Source organism: Microcaecilia unicolor, chromosome 12, assembly GCF_901765095.1.
Source record: "Microcaecilia unicolor chromosome 12, aMicUni1.1, whole genome shotgun sequence".
Lineage (NCBI taxonomy): Eukaryota > Metazoa > Chordata > Amphibia > Gymnophiona > Siphonopidae > Microcaecilia > Microcaecilia unicolor.
Genome location: NC_044042.1, coordinates 853399 through 871014, shown reverse-complemented (window position 1 = coordinate 871014; position 17616 = coordinate 853399). Strand labels below are relative to the sequence as shown.

General features: G+C 42.5%; 2 protein-coding genes across 8 annotated transcripts in view; one reads left to right on the top strand and one right to left on the bottom strand.

The window, feature by feature from the left end:
• The first annotated feature begins 473 nt into the window (after positions 1-473).
• Positions 474-13010, top strand: LOC115481630 (glutathione S-transferase Mu 5-like). Its single transcript, XM_030220933.1, has 8 exons — positions 474-583; positions 936-1011; positions 9854-9918; positions 10925-11006; positions 11166-11266; positions 11556-11651; positions 12607-12717; positions 12797-13010. The coding sequence occupies exons 1-8, from the start codon at positions 548-550 to the stop codon at positions 12887-12889; spliced, it is 660 nt and encodes a 219-aa protein (XP_030076793.1). The 5' UTR covers positions 474-547; the 3' UTR covers positions 12890-13010.
• A 93-nt stretch (positions 13011-13103) lies between these two features.
• The window catches only part of EPS8L3 (EPS8 like 3), a 62737-nt gene continuing 58224 nt past the window's right edge, over positions 13104-17616 (bottom strand). For all 7 annotated transcript variants that reach the window (XM_030220926.1, XM_030220931.1, XM_030220928.1 and 4 more), the window contains one exon: positions 13104-13829. The gene's annotated coding sequence lies outside the window, so the exon portion shown is untranslated. The remainder of the gene's footprint in view (positions 13830-17616) is intronic.

The following is a 17616-nucleotide window of genomic DNA, read 5'->3' as shown; positions in this document are numbered from 1 at the left end:
GGGATAGTGCTGGGCAGACTTATACGGTCTGTGCCAGAGCCGGTGGTGGGAGGCGGGGCTGGTGGTTGGGAGGCGAGGATAGTGCTGCCTGTGGAGGAGGGGGGCCCTGCCAAAGGCTGTTGGGGGTGGGCGCCTGCCCTGAGCCCTAGATAGTTCTCTTGGTGACCTGGATCCTCACCTCCCTGGCAGCAGCTTAGTGGGCGGGTTTGAGGATTGTGGTGCTGCTGAAATTTCCCCTCCCCCTCCTCACCCCAGTCTAGAGGTGGGACGCGGAACGGGAAGGGCTCTAAAAGGGCTTCAAGCTGTCTATCCCCCAGGATGCTACTTGCAATGAAGATAGATTAGGAAAGATTCACAGCCCGAATTCTTTAGGGTCAGAACAATTAAGATGAAGAAAGAAATAAGGTTCTCGTGGCTGCCTGGGTGTGTTTAGCGCAGGAGGGGGAGAGGCAGGAAGCGCTGGGGGCGGGGCGGAACCCAGTTCCGCCTTTTCTTGGACTGAACCGAGAATTGCGTACTTTGTGACCGGACTCGCAGTTGGGGCAGGATGGCGATGATACTTGGTTACTGGAACATCCGCGGGGTGAGTGCAAGGCCGGATTGGGGGGGGCTGAATGTGCCGGTGTTTCTCCCCCCCCCTTACATTGCAGCATTTACCCCGTGTTGGGGGTGGTCGGATGGTTTGTTTGGCAGAGGGTCCGGGAGTTTTGCTGGATTTTGTTTTTTGATAGATAAACGTATTGATTTTCTGATCCCGCTGCCTTTGAACCTTGAACCTTCCCTACAGCCCTCTGGCGAAGCTCACAGGAGCTGGAAGAAGTGTGAAAGGAGCGGGGGGGGGGGGGGGGATAAGAGCTTAAGTTCCCCCCCCCCCCCCCCGCGAGATCAGGGGCAGAAACGTTTGCTGTAGTGAAGTTTGTACGTTTTTCTTGCAGTTGGCACACCCCATCCGTCTGCTGCTGGAGTACACGGGCACCGAGTACAAGGAGAAGCTCTACAACTGTGGGGAAGGTAATGGGTAAAGTCCCCCCCCCCCCTGGGATCCCACTGGAGTAGTGGTGGGACGCAGTCAGGAAATAGGGGTCACCCCATCATTACAAGAGGCTGCAGAAGGGAGCAGGGAACCTCAGCCCTGCAGATAAAGACCTGGGTGGTCCATCCAGTCTGCTGGACGTACCTTGACATGTCAGCCTCTGAGTCTCCTCATTCCTGGCACTTTGCACTGCGGGTCACTCCAAAAGTAAACCAACAAGGTGGCCAGAGTTGAAATTGATTATGCCGCTGTGTGAGGTGCCCAGCCTAGCAGAGAAGGGGATGGTTGGTACAGTAACAGTTCAGGAAGGGGGTAAATTAAGTCTGATAAACTGTGGTATGGCTTTCACCACTCTTGCATTCAGGTGGGAGTGGGGAATGAGCATAAGGGGTCTGGGGGCAGTGGGTACCAGAAGGGGGGGGGGGTTTACATGGATTAAGTAATAGGCCCGGTTAGCCCTCTTCAGTGTCCCCAGAGGGCAAATGTGCCAAGAAGATGCAACTCGGAATGAAATGTCAAACTGTTTAACGCAAATCATGTGATGGGGATGCAGACATTTGAGGGTCACATGTCAAAGCATTTAGAAAAGGCTGAAGGGTCTACAGTTTTCTACGAAAGTCTGGGGAACAGGATTTCAAGTTGTTTTTTTTGTTGTTACTGGATAAACTGCATTAGGAAAGCTTAAGTTACTTAAAAGGTCGAGGGGGTGTTAATTTTCTGGCCTTTGTTATCCTATTTTGTTTATTTGGCGCTGCTGCTGCTGTTTGTCTGAGATGGAAGAGAGGTCCTTCCCAGATGTTAGCAGGTGGGGGTATTTGCTGCCCCCATTCCCTTGGTCTTGTTGGGTTACAGCCCAGACTGAAAAGTTTGCACCTCATTCCTTGATTTTGTACAATGTGACTAAGGTGTTGAAACCTATGGGAGTAGATCTCCATTTGCTGTAACAGAGCTTAAAGCCCAAGAGTGTTTTAGTTGGTGAGTGGCACAGGAGAAGTGTTTGGTATGTTCATCAGCATATTTGGGGAGGTGGGAGGGGAAGTCTTTCAAAGAGAGAGTGTAATCTAGGTTGGAGACATTAATTTCAGTGGTTGCAGTTGAAGGATGGTTTGAGGGCTTCCATCAGGCAGTGACTGGAAGTTCTGGAATGAGGGATTTTTGTGCTGAATTGGTTGAGCTGACCAGGAAGCCTCTGCAGTGTCCAGAAAGGTAAGAGATTTGTCAGATAATATTGCAGGGGAGGTGTGGAATGATCTTTGGATTAGAGCTTGTAGGCTGATCTTGTCAGTGCATGTTACTGTCTTTACTTTGTCGCACATAGGACACTTTGGACTCCAGATATAAGGTGCCAAAACTGTCCATGAATGGGTCAAGCTTGTGCTGGTCTTTTAAGCCTGCGGTTACTTGTCATATGCTGTTTGTATGCTTAAATTTAAAACAGCTCTGGGGGTCTAGTTTGGCAGAGGATTCCAGATGTATTAAATGTGGGGGTTCAGCTTACTTAAATTGTTTGTTTCAAGGTCAGCTACTTTTATTTCATCTACTACATAAGGATAAGGGAAAGCAGTTAGCGTGTCTGGGTTTAAAAAAAGGTTTGGACAGGTTCCTGGAGGAAAAGTCCATAGTCTGCTATTGAGACAGACGTAGGGAAGCCACTGCTTGTGCCAGGATTGGTAGTGTGGAATGTTACAACTGTTTGGGTTTCTGCAGGTACTTGTGACCTGGATTGGCCAGTGCTGGAAGCAGGATACTGGGCTAGACTGGTCTGGCTCAGTCTGGCTCTTATGTTCTTTTTCTGTCTGGGTGGAAAGATAATGCTGTATTGTCACAGTTTAAGTTTTTTTTTAAATATACTGAGTATAAACAAACTAAGCAATTCCCAATAAAATATAGGCAAAATGAACATCATGTGTGAAAATATAAAGAACTTGAAGCTATGAAGAAGGAAAGTATTGAAACATTTCTGGCCACCACTGGAAACTTTTTGTCAATCTGTTAATGTATAGATTTAGGGCCGTTTACTAAGCTGCACTAGAGACGCTCGTAGGAATATATGGGTGTCTCTAGCGTTAGTGTGTGTTAAAAATAAACAGGGCCCTAAATGAGTTCTCAGCTGCTTAAAATAATGCCCTCTGGGTTGGGGGGGGGGAGTTGTAAAAACTGATAACATTTTGAACTAAAAAAAAAGGGGGGCAGATATCATCACCTGTATTTGACACTCTACCCCCCCCCCCCCCCCAATGTCCCATTTGAATAGCTTCTAGTTCTGGACACCACATCTACAAAAGGACGCTGACAAGGTGAGAGGCAGCTCTAACCTGTCATCAGCTGTTGCTCCCCTTCCAGACACTGTGGCAGCCCTCGGACATCCTGCCTTCTGGGGTTACCTAGAGAGGACTAGATGTAGCCAGAGAGGGAAATAGTGTTTGTTTATGATTTCCACATCTAAATATTTAACAATTCCTAAACATACTAGGAAATAATGAGGAGTTCAAGGGCTGCTTTGATGAAGCTGTACATGAGTCATTCGAGAAAATACTTTCAGTTTTCTTCTTTTGGATTTTTCTGTTTTCTGTGTGGGCTAGAAGTTTGCCTTGATTATTTTTTCTTTGCAGATCTGGATTTCTCGATATATTTCATGTTATATATAAACTACTAATGAAATAAATACTTTACCGACAGTAGTGACACCTGGAACAGACGACTTCTGTGCAAGGGGAGGGAGGCAAAACAATGGCAGTTTTAAGAGACCTTGGAACTGTTTCTACGTAGGCAGAGATGGGGCGATGGTTACATAACCTTAGGTCCTGGGTGGGAATGCTAATCTCCGTGCATGCATTCCTTAATTGCAGCTCAGAGCAGCTTTAGCCCTTTGAGGTGGTTCTGTTTTCTTAGCGTAACTATCGGTGCCAGACTTCAGGCAGTAGCTGTGCTGCCGTTCTGTTATGGAATTTTCCAGTCGCTCCACAGATGGTTGTGCGTCTTCTGGATTATAACCTCTTTTACGTAGGATGATCATTGCAATGCACTGAGTTTCCAGGCTTGGTGCTCTGCGCTGAGGACAGGAATGGAGTCTCTTCTCTCCACTAATCCGATTCCTTTCACAAGATGCATCTTGTTGGAGCAGAGCCATGTTAAAAACACAAACATCTCAAAGCACAGAATCCGTGAGTGTTCCATAGCTCTCACTTCATGTAGCACCTAACAAAGAATCTCTAAGCAGTTTCCAGTGCTAATAATATATAAATGCCACGGGATTGCGCAGAGGATGGCGGGGTAATGCTGAAAACCCACCTTTTCACCGCTGCTTTTGGCTCCTAACCACTACTCAATTCCCCTATCCTTGTTCCTTCTCACCCAGTACTTTCCTCACCCTTAATTGTCTTGTCTGTCTGTATTTTTAGATTGTAAGCTCTATCGAGCAGGGACTGTCTCTCTGTGTCAGGTGTTCAGCGCTGCGTGCGTCTGGTAGCGCTATACAAATGTTAATAATAGTAATGTGATGTGACAGCAGTGAAATAGAGCCTCTCCCAGAGCTTTTTCGGAAAAGATTTTCTGCATGTGCCTGCGAATTCCTGTGTCGCTGTCGCTTCACCGAGGCACCCCAGTCTGTTTATAACTGCAGTGATGCTCGGATGAACCCTCCCATTCCTCTTATTAACCACAAATTCATGTTTTCACCATTGGGCTGCCTCATTCTTGTCACTTCCTGTCCAAAGGAGACTTAGGCAAGTGGATCTGGTATTTAAAGTTGGTTTTTGATTTGACTTCATTATTTGACTATGGCTAAGAAGTGGAGCTCTGCACCTGCCACAGTTACAGTGGACGTGACTCATGGAGCCATGGAGTTTGCACAACGTCACGCAGGTCTGTATATTACCTTAGTGTACAGGAAGGTACACACTCTCACACTCGCACTCCAGAAGGGCATGTGAGAGGCTCCGTGTCTGCACCACTTGATAACTTGCCACATATGCAACTGCTAATATCCGGCTGCCTTCTGAGAACATCCACTACAGGTGAGTTGTCTACATTTCATAAACCTGTAAAAATTCAAATTGGTACTGGAGTAACCACCAAAGACAATATAAATATGCTCGATAGCAGATCGACTAATTTAACAAAACCAAAAATATCAGATCTGCAGTCAGAAAAAGATTAGTCCCTTAACGCACTCAATAGCAGTGGAAAAAGCCTCAAAGTCCTTCTAAATCTTGAATTGATTTAAAAAGATATGACGGGTCAAATGACCTCTTTCATCATCACTGGCATAAAAAACCACTGCTTGTGCAAATATTCATTTATGATTAACCGTGTTTGTGCTATGGTAAACATCTAATTCCACACTTATCTTTAGGGTGGATGCTTGCAGCTTAACTGTGCTGTACTCGTTACTCTCAACTGGTGTAGGGCCGACGGTGGCCAGCGTTTCGCAAGGCTGCTTCAGGGCCTCTACCGCACTATCTGTTGAAAGATATGCATATCAAAACCTGATGTTATAAATCTAAACACTGAAAATCATAAAGAACTGCCACACTCACCGGGTTGAGAGGACAGCTTCGTTATACACTTCCTTACTGTTTAACTTCTCAATCAAAAATGGCTTCTCTAAAAACAATTCACTGACGTCAGACGCTATTGAAAGCATCGACGATCCTGAGGGGGTGTTTACAAAAAATGACTCCACTCTATACGATGGTTTAGTCCTGCCGGGTGCAGGGACCTTAACCTAAATATCCACTTTTGCTCATTTTGTAGAAGGAGCTTTTGATATTCACCTCCTCTCTTGGACTGATAAATGGTTTGAAGTACTACACATCTTAGATCTTCAAAAGAGTGTTGTTGAATTCTACAATGTGTTACTAATGGGAGACCAATTCGATTAGTTATAATAGAACTCTTATGTTCACTTAGTCTTACTGCTAACAACCTTTTAGTTTGCCCTATATAAATCTTATTGCATGGGCATCGTAAACTATAGATTACTCCACTAGTTTTACAATTCGTGCTGTGTCTCAATACATATTTCTTGTTGTCTACAGGATTAATAAATTCCTGGGTTTCTTCCATAATGGAGCAATAACTACAGCTACCACATTTCTGGTGCCCTTTATGTCCATTAATGAGTAAAGTAGTTGTCGGCAACACTGATGGACAAAGTTGTTCCTTGAGATTCAAACTCCTACTGTACGCTAGCCTCAATTTAATATTTTCAAAACTCGGTAGTGTTTTAATCAAAGACCAATGTTTCTTTAAAGTCTTTGTTAATTCAAATGAATTCATATTGTATTGAGTAACATATGTAATATATGTATCAGAGTCAGATTGCTCATTTTCATTTGGAGTCAATAGTAATTCTCTAGTGTTCCATCTTGCTCTATTGTAAGCTTTCCGAAGTATGTAATCAGGGTAGCCCCTTAACGCTAATTTACGTGTTAATCTCTTAGATTGTTTTTTAAACTCAATGTCAGTGGAACAAATCCGCCTATGCCTTAGAAATTGAGAGAACGGTAAATTATCTTTTAAAGATCTAGGATGACAACTAGTATAATTAAGGAAGGTATTCCTATCCGTGGGTTTATGAAATACAGTTGTACTGATGTCTCCATTGTTATTAGTGATAAGTACATCTAGAAATGAAATCTGTATCGCATTAATCTGTGCTGTAAATTTAATACGTGGATGACTGCTATTCAAAACTGATACAAATTGCACTAAAAGTTCTTCGTGGCCAGTCCATAATAAAAAAATGTCATCTATAAATCTAACCCAAAGGGCTACATACCGATAAAGCTCAGTGGTGTAGATAAATTTCTCCTCAAAGGCTCTCATATATAAATTCGCTACAGAGGGTGTCATACTCGCACCCATGGCTACTCCTGACACTTGCTGATATATTTGTTCTTCAAAAAGAAAAAAATTTCTTTTCATTGCTAGCTCAGCAAGAGCTAGAATAAAAGAGGTAGGAAACCTACTTTGTTCTCTTTCATTTAGAAACATCTCAATTACTTCCATAGCCTCATCCTGTGGTATGACTGTGTTCCCGCAAAGTATGTAGATTCCTTTCAAATTAGAATGGAACTTGAAAAATTCATTAGGAAACTGCAATTGAAAGTATTTTTTGGCGAGAATGAAGATCAAAGACCGGATATTTCTATTGTTAAAAGAGAATCCAAATGGGTTCCTCCTGAACCACTACATCCGGTTTTGTCTGCTTTCCGTACATTAGTGTTACAAGAGTTTGAAGAGATTGAACGGAGTCCAAGAAGAAACTTTAAAAGTAACTTAACAAGAAAAGAAAGGGACGCTATAGAGTCTCTGAAAAACAACAAAGAAATTGTTATTAGAAGAGCAGACAAGGGCGGAGCTATAGTGGTCATGAATCGATCTCAATATAGAGCGGAGATTTTGACTCAACTCTCAGTACCCACTGATTATTTACCCTTGCCAGTAGATCCTACACCACAGCTCCAGGAACACATTTTTAATATTACTAAGAGAGCTTATGCAGCCGGAGTTTTGACACAGAAAGAATTTCATTTTTTGAATACAATGAATCCCAAGATACCGGTTATCTATGTGCTACCCAAAATTCACAAAAAACTTGTAGATCCACCAGGCAGACCGATCATATCGAGTAGAGGCTCAATATTTGAGCCTTTATCGATGTTTGTCGATTGTTTTTTGCAACCTTTTGTAAAAAGTGGGGCATCCTATGTAAAGGATACGACACATTTTTTACAACTATTAGATTCACACAACGGTAGAATTAACGGCATGTTGATGGCCACGTTAGATGTGTCTTCTTTATACACAGTCATACCACAGGATGAGGCTATGGAAGTAATTGAGATGTTTCTAAATGAAAGAGAACAAAGTAGGTTTCCTACCTCTTTTATTCTAGCTCTTGCTGAGCTAGCAATGAAAAGAAATTTTTTTCTTTTTGAAGAACAAATATATCAGCAAGTGTCAGGAGTAGCCATGGGTGCGAGTATGGCACCCTCTGTAGCGAATTTATATATGAGAGCCTTTGAGGAGAAATTTATCTACACCACTGAGCTTTATCGGTATGTAGCCCTTTGGGTTAGATTTATAGATGACATTTTTTTATTATGGACTGGCCACGAAGAACTTTTAGTGCAATTTGTATCAGTTTTGAATAGCAGTCATCCACGTATTAAATTTACAGCACAGATTAATGCGATACAGATTTCATTTCTAGATGTACTTATCACTAATAACAATGGAGACATCAGTACAACTGTATTTCATAAACCCACGGATAGGAATACCTTCCTTAATTATACTAGTTGTCATCCTAGATCTTTAAAAGATAATTTACCGTTCTCTCAATTTCTAAGGCATAGGCGGATTTGTTCCACTGACATTGAGTTTAAAAAACAATCTAAGAGATTAACACGTAAATTAGCGTTAAGGGGCTACCCTGATTACATACTTCGGAAAGCTTACAATAGAGCAAGATGGAACACTAGAGAATTACTATTGACTCCAAATGAAAATGAGCAATCTGACTCTGATACATATATTACATATGTTACTCAATACAATATGAATTCATTTGAATTAACAAAGACTTTAAAGAAACATTGGTCTTTGATTAAAACACTACCGAGTTTTGAAAATATTAAATTGAGGCTAGCGTACAGTAGGAGTTTGAATCTCAAGGAACAACTTTGTCCATCAGTGTTGCCGACAACTACTTTACTCATTAATGGACATAAAGGGCACCAGAAATGTGGTAGCTGTAGTTATTGCTCCATTATGGAAGAAACCCAGGAATTTATTAATCCTGTAGACAACAAGAAATATGTATTGAGACACAGCACGAATTGTAAAACTAGTGGAGTAATCTATAGTTTACGATGCCCATGCAATAAGATTTATATAGGGCAAACTAAAAGGTTGCTAGCAGTAAGACTAAGTGGACATAAGAGTTCTATTATAACTAATCGAATTGGTCTCCCATTAGTAACACATTGTAGAATTCAACAACACTCTTTTGAAGATCTAAGATGTGTAGTACTTCAAACCATTTATCAGTCCAAGAGAGGAGGTGAATATCAAAAGCTCCTTCTACAAAATGAGCAAAAGTGGATATTTAGGTTAAGGTCCCTGCACCCGGCAGGACTAAACCATCGTATAGAGTGGAGTCATTTTTTGTAAACACCCCCTCAGGATCGTCGATGCTTTCAATAGCGTCTGACGTCAGTGAATTGTTTTTAGAGAAGCCATTTTTGATTGAGAAGTTAAACAGTAAGGAAGTGTATAACGAAGCTGTCCTCTCAACCCGGTGAGTGTGGTAGTTCTTTATGATTTTCAGTGTTTAGATTTATAACATCAGGTTTTGATATGCATATCTTTCAACAGATAGTGCGGTAGAGGCCCTGAAGCAGCCTTGCGAAACGCTGGCCACCGTCGGCCCTGCACCAGTTGAGAGTAACGAGTACAGCGCAGTTAAGCTGCAAGCATCCACCCTAAAGATAAGTGTGGAATTAGATGTTTACCATAGCACAAACACGGTTAATCATAAATGAATATTTGCACAAGCAGTGGTTTTTTATGCCAGTGATGATGAAAGAGGTCATTTGACCCGTCATATCTTTTTAAATCAATTCAAGATTTAGAAGGACTTTGAGGCTTTTTCCACTGCTATTGAGTGCGTTAAGGGACTAATCTTTTTCTGACTGCAGATCTGATATTTTTGGTTTTGTAACCACCAAAGACCCACAGAGTAGAATTCTGGCTGTATGGTAGAGGGGAATATTGTCAGCTCTGTGATATGACTCTCTTTTCTGTTTAAAGCTCCTGATTATGACAAAAGCGAGTGGCTCAACGTCAAAGAGAAACTGGGACTGGACTTTCCAAACGTACGCATAATCTCTCTTGCTGATTGATGGTTTGTCTCTGCATCTTATTTGCATGCAGTATAAACATACGTGAGTGGGTTAGTGGAGAGAAAAATATTCATGAAACTTAGGTGCCAGGGTGACGTTTTCTTTTCTTTTTATAGATTTGCACTGTGCCTTCTTCACAGGAACGCACCTGTTCCCTTCCCATCCACCCCCCCCCCCCCAAACACAATTTCTTCCTTTCTGCTTCCAAGCTCTTCATGACCCACATTCCCCTTCCTTCTCATCCAGCCATTTCACTCCTTGGGCCCTGCCAGAGTCTGTCTGGGGACCCAGCTGACCTGGTATTTTTCTTGCCTTAAGGACAAACATTTTGGGCATTTGCTGGTTGCTGAAGGAAGGTGTTCTGTGGTTGGAGAGAGACTCATTGGCTGTGGTTTGCTTTGATGGCTATGGAGTGAGAGAGTTAGCTTTGTGGACTGGATAAATTGCATTAGGAAAGCTTAACCCTTTAGTGTCCAATGTTCCTGTAATGGGAACAGATTGATGGGAATATTGGACACTAAAGGGTTAAGTTACTTAAAGGTCGAGGGGGTGTTAATTTTCTGGGCTATTTTGCTTATTTGGTGGTGCTACTGCTGCTGTTTGTCTGAGATGGAAGAGAGTTCGTTCCCAGATGTTAGCAGGTGGGGGTATTTGCTGCCCCCATTCCTTTTGTCTTGTTGGGTTGCACCTCATTCCTTGATTTTGTACAATGTGACTAAGGTGTTAAAACCTACATCCCACTGTCTGTACTTCAGAGTATATCTCCATTTGGAGGTGCTGTGCTTATGTCTGAGAAGGGACAGCAGTGTTTGAGATGCTGTGCTTGATGTGTCTGGAGGGAGGGGGGCATCTAGTAGTTGGCACTGTGTGCCCTGGTTGGTGAGGGAGGACATACAGTGATTGACTTCAGGGTGATTAGCATAAGAGGTTACAGAAGGAATAAAATGACCGAATCTTTCCTCTGTGTGTTTTCTTCAAGATCCCGTATCTAATTGATGGTGAGATAAAAATCACTCAGAGCCATGCCATTCTGCGCTACATAGCACGCAAACACAAGCTGTGTAAGTACCAGTGTTTCTGTGTGTTTAAGTAACGCAAGCACATCCTTTCTGTGAGGTGAGGTAGGTTTGGGCTGTGATGAAAGGGGACAGTGCAAGTGGCTAAGTTTTTTTTAATGCTGGGTTTGACACAGTTACACCGTTGTTCTTTTTGCCTTTTAGGTGGAGAGAGTGAGGAGGAGATGATCAGGGTAGATATGGTCCTTAATCAAGCCCTGGACTTTCGTATGGGCCTTGTAACCCTTGCCTATAATCCCAAATTTGTGAGTTTTTAGGATTTCCATTTGTATACAGTAACATCTGCATTAGAAAGAGATGAGGTAAAGCCTCACTTCCATCTTGTCTTTTTGCAATTCTCCATCTCGGATAAGAGAGATTTAGGGGGTTTTCTTTTTGTTTTATGAAACGGTATTTTATGTTAATTGTTCCTGGTGTACAGTAGTATGTAAGAAGTAAGTTACAAACTGAATTCACTTTTTAAAATTGGTTTATAAGACTAAACTCACTGAGAAGTGTGACTGTATCAAATGCCTCCTTGCTCTGTTTTTACAGGAAAGTCTGAAAGGTCCCTATCTCGATACACTTCCTGGAACCCTGAAGCTATTTTCCAAGTTCCTGTGCGAAAGGAAGTGGTTCGCTGGAGAGAAGGTAGAACAACATCCTAAAATGAATGGTCTTTGGTTCTGCTAGTGATGGGGGATGCGGGTGGGGTAGATAGGAAAGTTGGTTGTCCTCTCTTTAAGTTGTATCTCCAGTAGTTTTCCCACCCCCAAGATGAGGCTTTACTGGCTTTTAGTTTCCCATCTCTTCTTTGTTACTAAAGAGGGGCCACATCCGCTTTCTCCATCATGTGGAACCTTCTCCCATCTCCAGGGATCTATTAAACTATCCTTCAAGGGACTTGCCCCAAACTTCCTAGACTGTGACACCCAGTCCCAGTTTCAGCCTGTCCTGTAACTGGTCCTGTATCGACTTCATGTTGGTATGTACTTCTAGTTATCCAGGCCCCCTCTCCACGTAGCTGTTTTCAGCATCCTTCCATTTTTTTTTTAAATTCCACTTATGGCTGTCCTCATTTTCTGGACATAAACCAGAAAAAGTCTTGCCACCTTGTTTATATCTTTGCTCACTTTTTACATGTCTCACGTTCACCTTCCTGATTTCTGTTTTGGCTTTATCTGATGTTCATTTCTTTTGGCCTCCCTTTTGTGAACATTTAGATCTTAGTTTCTTAGCCACCTCCTTGGAGAACTGTAATGGTCATTTTATTTACTTTCTTAACATAAACATCAGAAGCTCTTTCAGTTTAGCCCACTCTTGTATTTCCATATCTCCACCCACTGTGCCAGTTCTTTCCCATTTTTCTATGTGATTGAGAAATATAAATAGTCCCAAGCCAGGCGCTGGTCAACAGTATCTCAGGAAGCTCGGAACAAGCACTGGGGTCTCTGAGGGACAGGAAGGGATGGTGCGGAAGGCTGGACTCGTGCTGTCATGTTCTTTCTCTAATGGTTGGCGCTGGGAAGTTGTGAATGGCAGGTTAGGTAATGAAGGTAACTTCTGAGCAGGCTACAAACAGCTGCTTTTTCTGCTGTGTTTCCAGATTACCTTCGTTGATTTTGTTATGTACGATGTTCTGGATCAGCATCGAATACTTGAGCCCAAATGCCTTGATCAGTTCAAGAACCTGAAATCATTTCTTGACCGTATCGAGGTAAACTGGAATAACACATTTTCATTTTGGGAACAGTCTTGAAATATCCAGTATCCTAAGCTCGTTTTCTGTTCCGTAGGCTTTGGACAAGATTGCTGCCTACATGAAGTCTGATCGTTATATTAAGACTCCAATCAACAACAAAATGGCGAAATGGGGCAACCAGAAATAGAAGCTGAGCTGGAAAGAAGGTGAAGCATCTTCCAGAAAACTGTCCATTACTGAAGCTTTAGAAACCTCCATTTAAAATTGTTATAATCACTGTTATTAAAGGAAGGAGAAGTTACATCTCATTTTTCACCATCCCTCTCATTTTTGGGGTAATTTAGCTTGCCGTCTTCCAGTTACACTTATGGTATGGGAGACGATGTTACCAGTGCCTTGGCGATAGGTGGTGATGTAGGACTAGCAGAAGGGCATCTGTGAATTAGTTACAAACTCCTGGACTGTTGGACTAACTTAACAGCTTCTCTTGAAATGATGGTGGTGGATTGGGTAGAAAGCATAAGACTTAGTAATAAATGTTTGCTGGCGATTTTAGCCCAGAAAAAATGCAGGAATGTTTTGTTAGCTCTCGGGAGTAGGCTGATAATGGCAAGTAGAGCCAGAAAGAGTCATAAAATACACCGGAGCGAGAAAGTATTAGAACACTATAGTACCAGGGTGAGTGCAGGTAAAACCTAACATGCAAACAAATAATACCAATGTCACCCACTCCCCCTAACCTTTAATATTTAAAAATAAATTGACAACCGCTTTTCATCAGCAACATGAATTTTATCAGGAACATAGAGGTGGTGCAGGTTAAATATATTTATGGTCAGAATTTAGTGAACAGTAATATTCCTGACCCCATTCTACACTAAATGTACATAATATTAGGATTATTAGATATGAAAGATTGATAAACAGACCCTTCCCATCATAAGGACCCCTGGATGCAAAGGGACAGTTGAAAATGTGCAGACCAAGGAAACGTCATACAGTAAATGGAATTCAGAAACACGATTGCATTTCTCAGATTAGCAAGGAGATGTCTGAGGCCAAAGAAGATTACACTGTGTACCAGTAAGAAACAGTGACTGACTTAAGAGAGATCTCAAGTGTCCAAGCTGCAAAGAAAAAAAAAAGAAAATGTCAGTCCTGGGTTATTGTGGAAATAGCACTTCTCCTTAAATCACAATTAAAAACAAACTGTAAAAGATTCTTACACAAACACACGTAGATATGGCAGAAAATACATCATCCATACAGAACCTGCCTGTGACACCACAAGCAGCAGCTAGATTCAGACTAGTTTAACAATTCTACTACCATTAAAGCAGAAAACTTCCAGATTCAATTCATTTCCAGCTCTCCAGTGAAAGACTTCCAGTACGGTACAGCCATCAAATTTAATAGGTTGTGTTTTGGCTAAGCCTGTTACTCTTTGGGATTCTTCCAGGTCCTGGCCTACATGCACCTTTGGTCTGAGCCACTGTGGCAACTCCTATGTTAATGGGATGGGGATGGGGATGGGGGATGGGGGGGGGGGGGGGGAGGCAAGCTGGATGCTCAGAAAAGGAAAGGGATGCAAATACACATTTGAGTGGAGGAGTGGCCTAGTGGTTAGGAACTGAGTTCAATTCCCACTTCAGGCACAGGCAGCTCCTTGTGACTCTGGGCAAGTTACTTAACCCTCCATTGCTCCAGGTACAAATAAGTACCTGTATACAATATGTAAGCCACATTGAACCTGCCATGAGTGGGAAAGCATGGGGTACAAATGTAACTAAAATAAAAATTTAAGCCATTAAGAAGGTCTGCCTATTCAGTGAAAATGTTAAATTACAAGTTTGTGTTTCTGTATGTGATTATACCAAACTAAACGGTTTATTTTGATGGGGAGAGAACATTTTTCCTTAGAATGAACGTCTGAGAGTTTTCCAGAAAATTTGTCAGTCATTTTCGGTCTCAGATTTTCTTCTGGGGTTCCCCCCACCCCTTCTTGAAACAAACACCCCCTTGTCAAGCTTCAGCATGTGGTGGTCAGTGTTTTATTAAATGCCGACTTAGCCCCAACTATTCCATGTCCTGAGACCAAGGAGGGTAGATTGGGAACAGTACAAGGCTATCTAGCCCATTATATGGGTTGAAGCCAGTGGAGTGACAAGTACACCCAAAACAACAGCAACCACTAAAGCAGTAGTAAAAGATTATGAGACATAATGGACTGTCTTATCTGTAAAAAAAAACCAAACGATGTTCAAGTTGGATAGGCAGTGCCTTAAAAGGTGGATGACAAAAGCAGGGGCGTAGCCAGACACCCAAGTTTGGGTGGGCCTGGACCCAAGGTGGGTGGGCAGAACTCCGCCTTGTCCTACAAGTGATTTGGTTTCTCCCTCTCTCGCCTGCATGCCATATGGTCTTTCAAACATCCCCTCTCCCCCGTATACCTTTTAAATAGTAGATTTTCACTGGCAGCAAACAGTTGTTGGGAGTTTTTGGCTGGTGGGGCTTGGGGTCCCTGCCAGCCACATTATAGGTGTGCTGCTACTTGATGGGCCTGAATCTAAAGTGGGTGGGCCTGGGCCCACCCTTGGCTACGCCACTGGACAAAAGATTTTTTTTAACTTGACAGCTTTTTAATTTATTTGAAAGGTTCCCATATGTAGACATAAATATCATGCAATCAAAACTGAATATCACTAAAACAGCTTCAAAACTTTGTGTAGCTGGAGGAAACAAGGACTAATAAAGGCTGTATTTTGTTCTTTTTTTCTACACTGTTCTATACAATACAGTAATATATGGCCAAATTTCAGTGAGGAAATCTTGTTTACTGATGGGTTCATCTTAACTGTTGTTGTGATCTGCCTCGGGAAGCCTGGTGTTATAAAGACTGGAAGTAAAATTAACTCTCCTTTCATTGGGACACGTGGAATCACATCTTCACCTCATCTTTTGTACAAATGGATTATTCTGCTTTGAGCATAAATCAAAATAATAAAAATAAACATTTTCTTTCATGCAGATCTCTCTGTTGTTTAAACATAACTAAATGGGCTATAAGCCCCTAATGCGGCCCATTGGTTTTCTTATATTTTGTTCTTATGACAACTTATACTGTGCCAAAACAGAATAATAGAATTCAGTAACATCCAAAACTTAGTAATTAACATTATAATTGTGTTCACATTTGGGTAATAACTGAGAAAATGCTGTTAAAAACTGACGAAGGATAAATATACAGTATATCACAGAACTGTAAAATGTTGGCACATTTAGACTGACTCTGGACTTCTGCATGAAGGTAGCTCTGCCCTCATTATTTAATATCTTTCTTTTAAACAGTATTAAGTGCATTTTTATAATATAGCACTGCATTCCACAAAGTAAAAGGAGCAAGTTCCCACAAACCATCGTTCTCTTTTAAATCTAGGCACAGGAAAAAAAAAGATTTTAAATGCTCCCAGGTTTCAACCTAATTAATGTTTGATGTGGGATATAAATGTCATTAAAAAATACATAGAAACTCTAAATGTTATGCACCTGATTTTCATAACACAATGTCTGTTTTAGTAGTGCTTTACTCGGAGAAAAAAATTGTCTGTGTGAATATAACACATGCTAAGGTGTCCCTACAACCAACCCCTCCAAATGACACACTGATTACGATTTATAACAAATTACTACTCTACCTAAGAAACGTTATTCTGTTATTATACTTCCTCTGTGTGCATCCGTATGCTGCAAAAGCTGGCATGTTTGAAAATATAAGTAAGATAAATGCTACCAATAATAAAGAATGACAATATGGATGCAGCAGCTCAGTGGCGTACCAAGGGGGGTGGGGGCAGTCTGCTCCGGGTGCATGCCGCTAGGGGGGAGTTCTGCGGCGCGCGCCTTCTGCGAGAGTTCGCTAACTTCTCTCGTTCGCTGCAGCTCCCTCTGCCCCGGAACAGGTTACTTCCTGTTCCGGGGCAGAGGCAGCTGCAGCAAACGAGCAAAGTTAGTAAACTCGCAGCAGGCGCGTGCTGCGGCACCACCACCCAGCGGCATGCACCCGGGGGAGGGGGCACAGCCCCGGGTGTCCACCCCCCCTAGGAACGCCACTGCAGCAGCTCATAGGTTTGTTTGCTTTGTTTTGAGTGGATACAGAATGACGGCTGCGCAAGGAAGGGGAAACTAACCTAAGTGGCTTCAACTTTTTGACATCAGGCCGTCTCCTGTTCTCAATCGAACCTTCTTGCATGACACTGGCTCTAGGAGGTGCAGTCATCATTTTCAGAAAGTAGCCATTACAAGCAGGAGTGAGTGGGATTGAGGGGGAGGAGAGAGAGGACCTCAGGAATCCCTTAGGCTGTTAACCGGGCACCAGTTGATATTCAGACCTGTGTCCAGTTAACTGTGGTTAAAGTTAGGACAGTCTTTTCTCTGTCCTAACTTCATTCGCTTACTTAACTGGCTAGTGGTCTGATTATTGGTGCTAACTGGTTAAATACTGGCTGTAGCCACAGGCTCCCTCCTTGCACTAACCAGATATTGGTGCATCGGTAAGCTTAGGGGTTTTAACCGGACAGGAGGAGCCTTTCCTTGCCCAGTTCAATCACTTTGAATACTGGGTCACAAGTTCGCAGGAAAATACGGCCACAAACTGAAACAGACCCAAGTCATTGCCATGAGGTTTCTGGGGTAGAGGGTGATACAGGAGGCCTGTGCTCATGGACCCTGTATACAGCCACTGAGTTTCCCCTTAAAGCAAGGGGTTCCCAAACCTGGTCCTGGAGGCCCCCAGTCAGTGATGGTTTCAGGATATCCACAATTAATATTAATGAGCTAGATTTGCATGCCATGGAGGCAGTACATTCAAATCTCTCATGGCTATTCATTGTGGGTATCCTGAAAACCTGACTGGCA

Bases quoted from the DNA above. Each gene is read 5' to 3' on its own strand.
- LOC115481630 (XM_030220933.1), top strand. From the start codon at position 548: ATGGCGATGATACTTGGTTACTGGAACATCCGCGGG. The intron at 584-935 runs GTGAGTGCAAGG...TTTTTCTTGCAG, and splicing joins GTTACTGGAACATCCGCGGG to TTGGCACACCCCATCCGTCT. The intron at 9,919-10,924 runs GTACGCATAATC...GTTTTCTTCAAG, and splicing joins TGGGACTGGACTTTCCAAAC to ATCCCGTATCTAATTGATGG.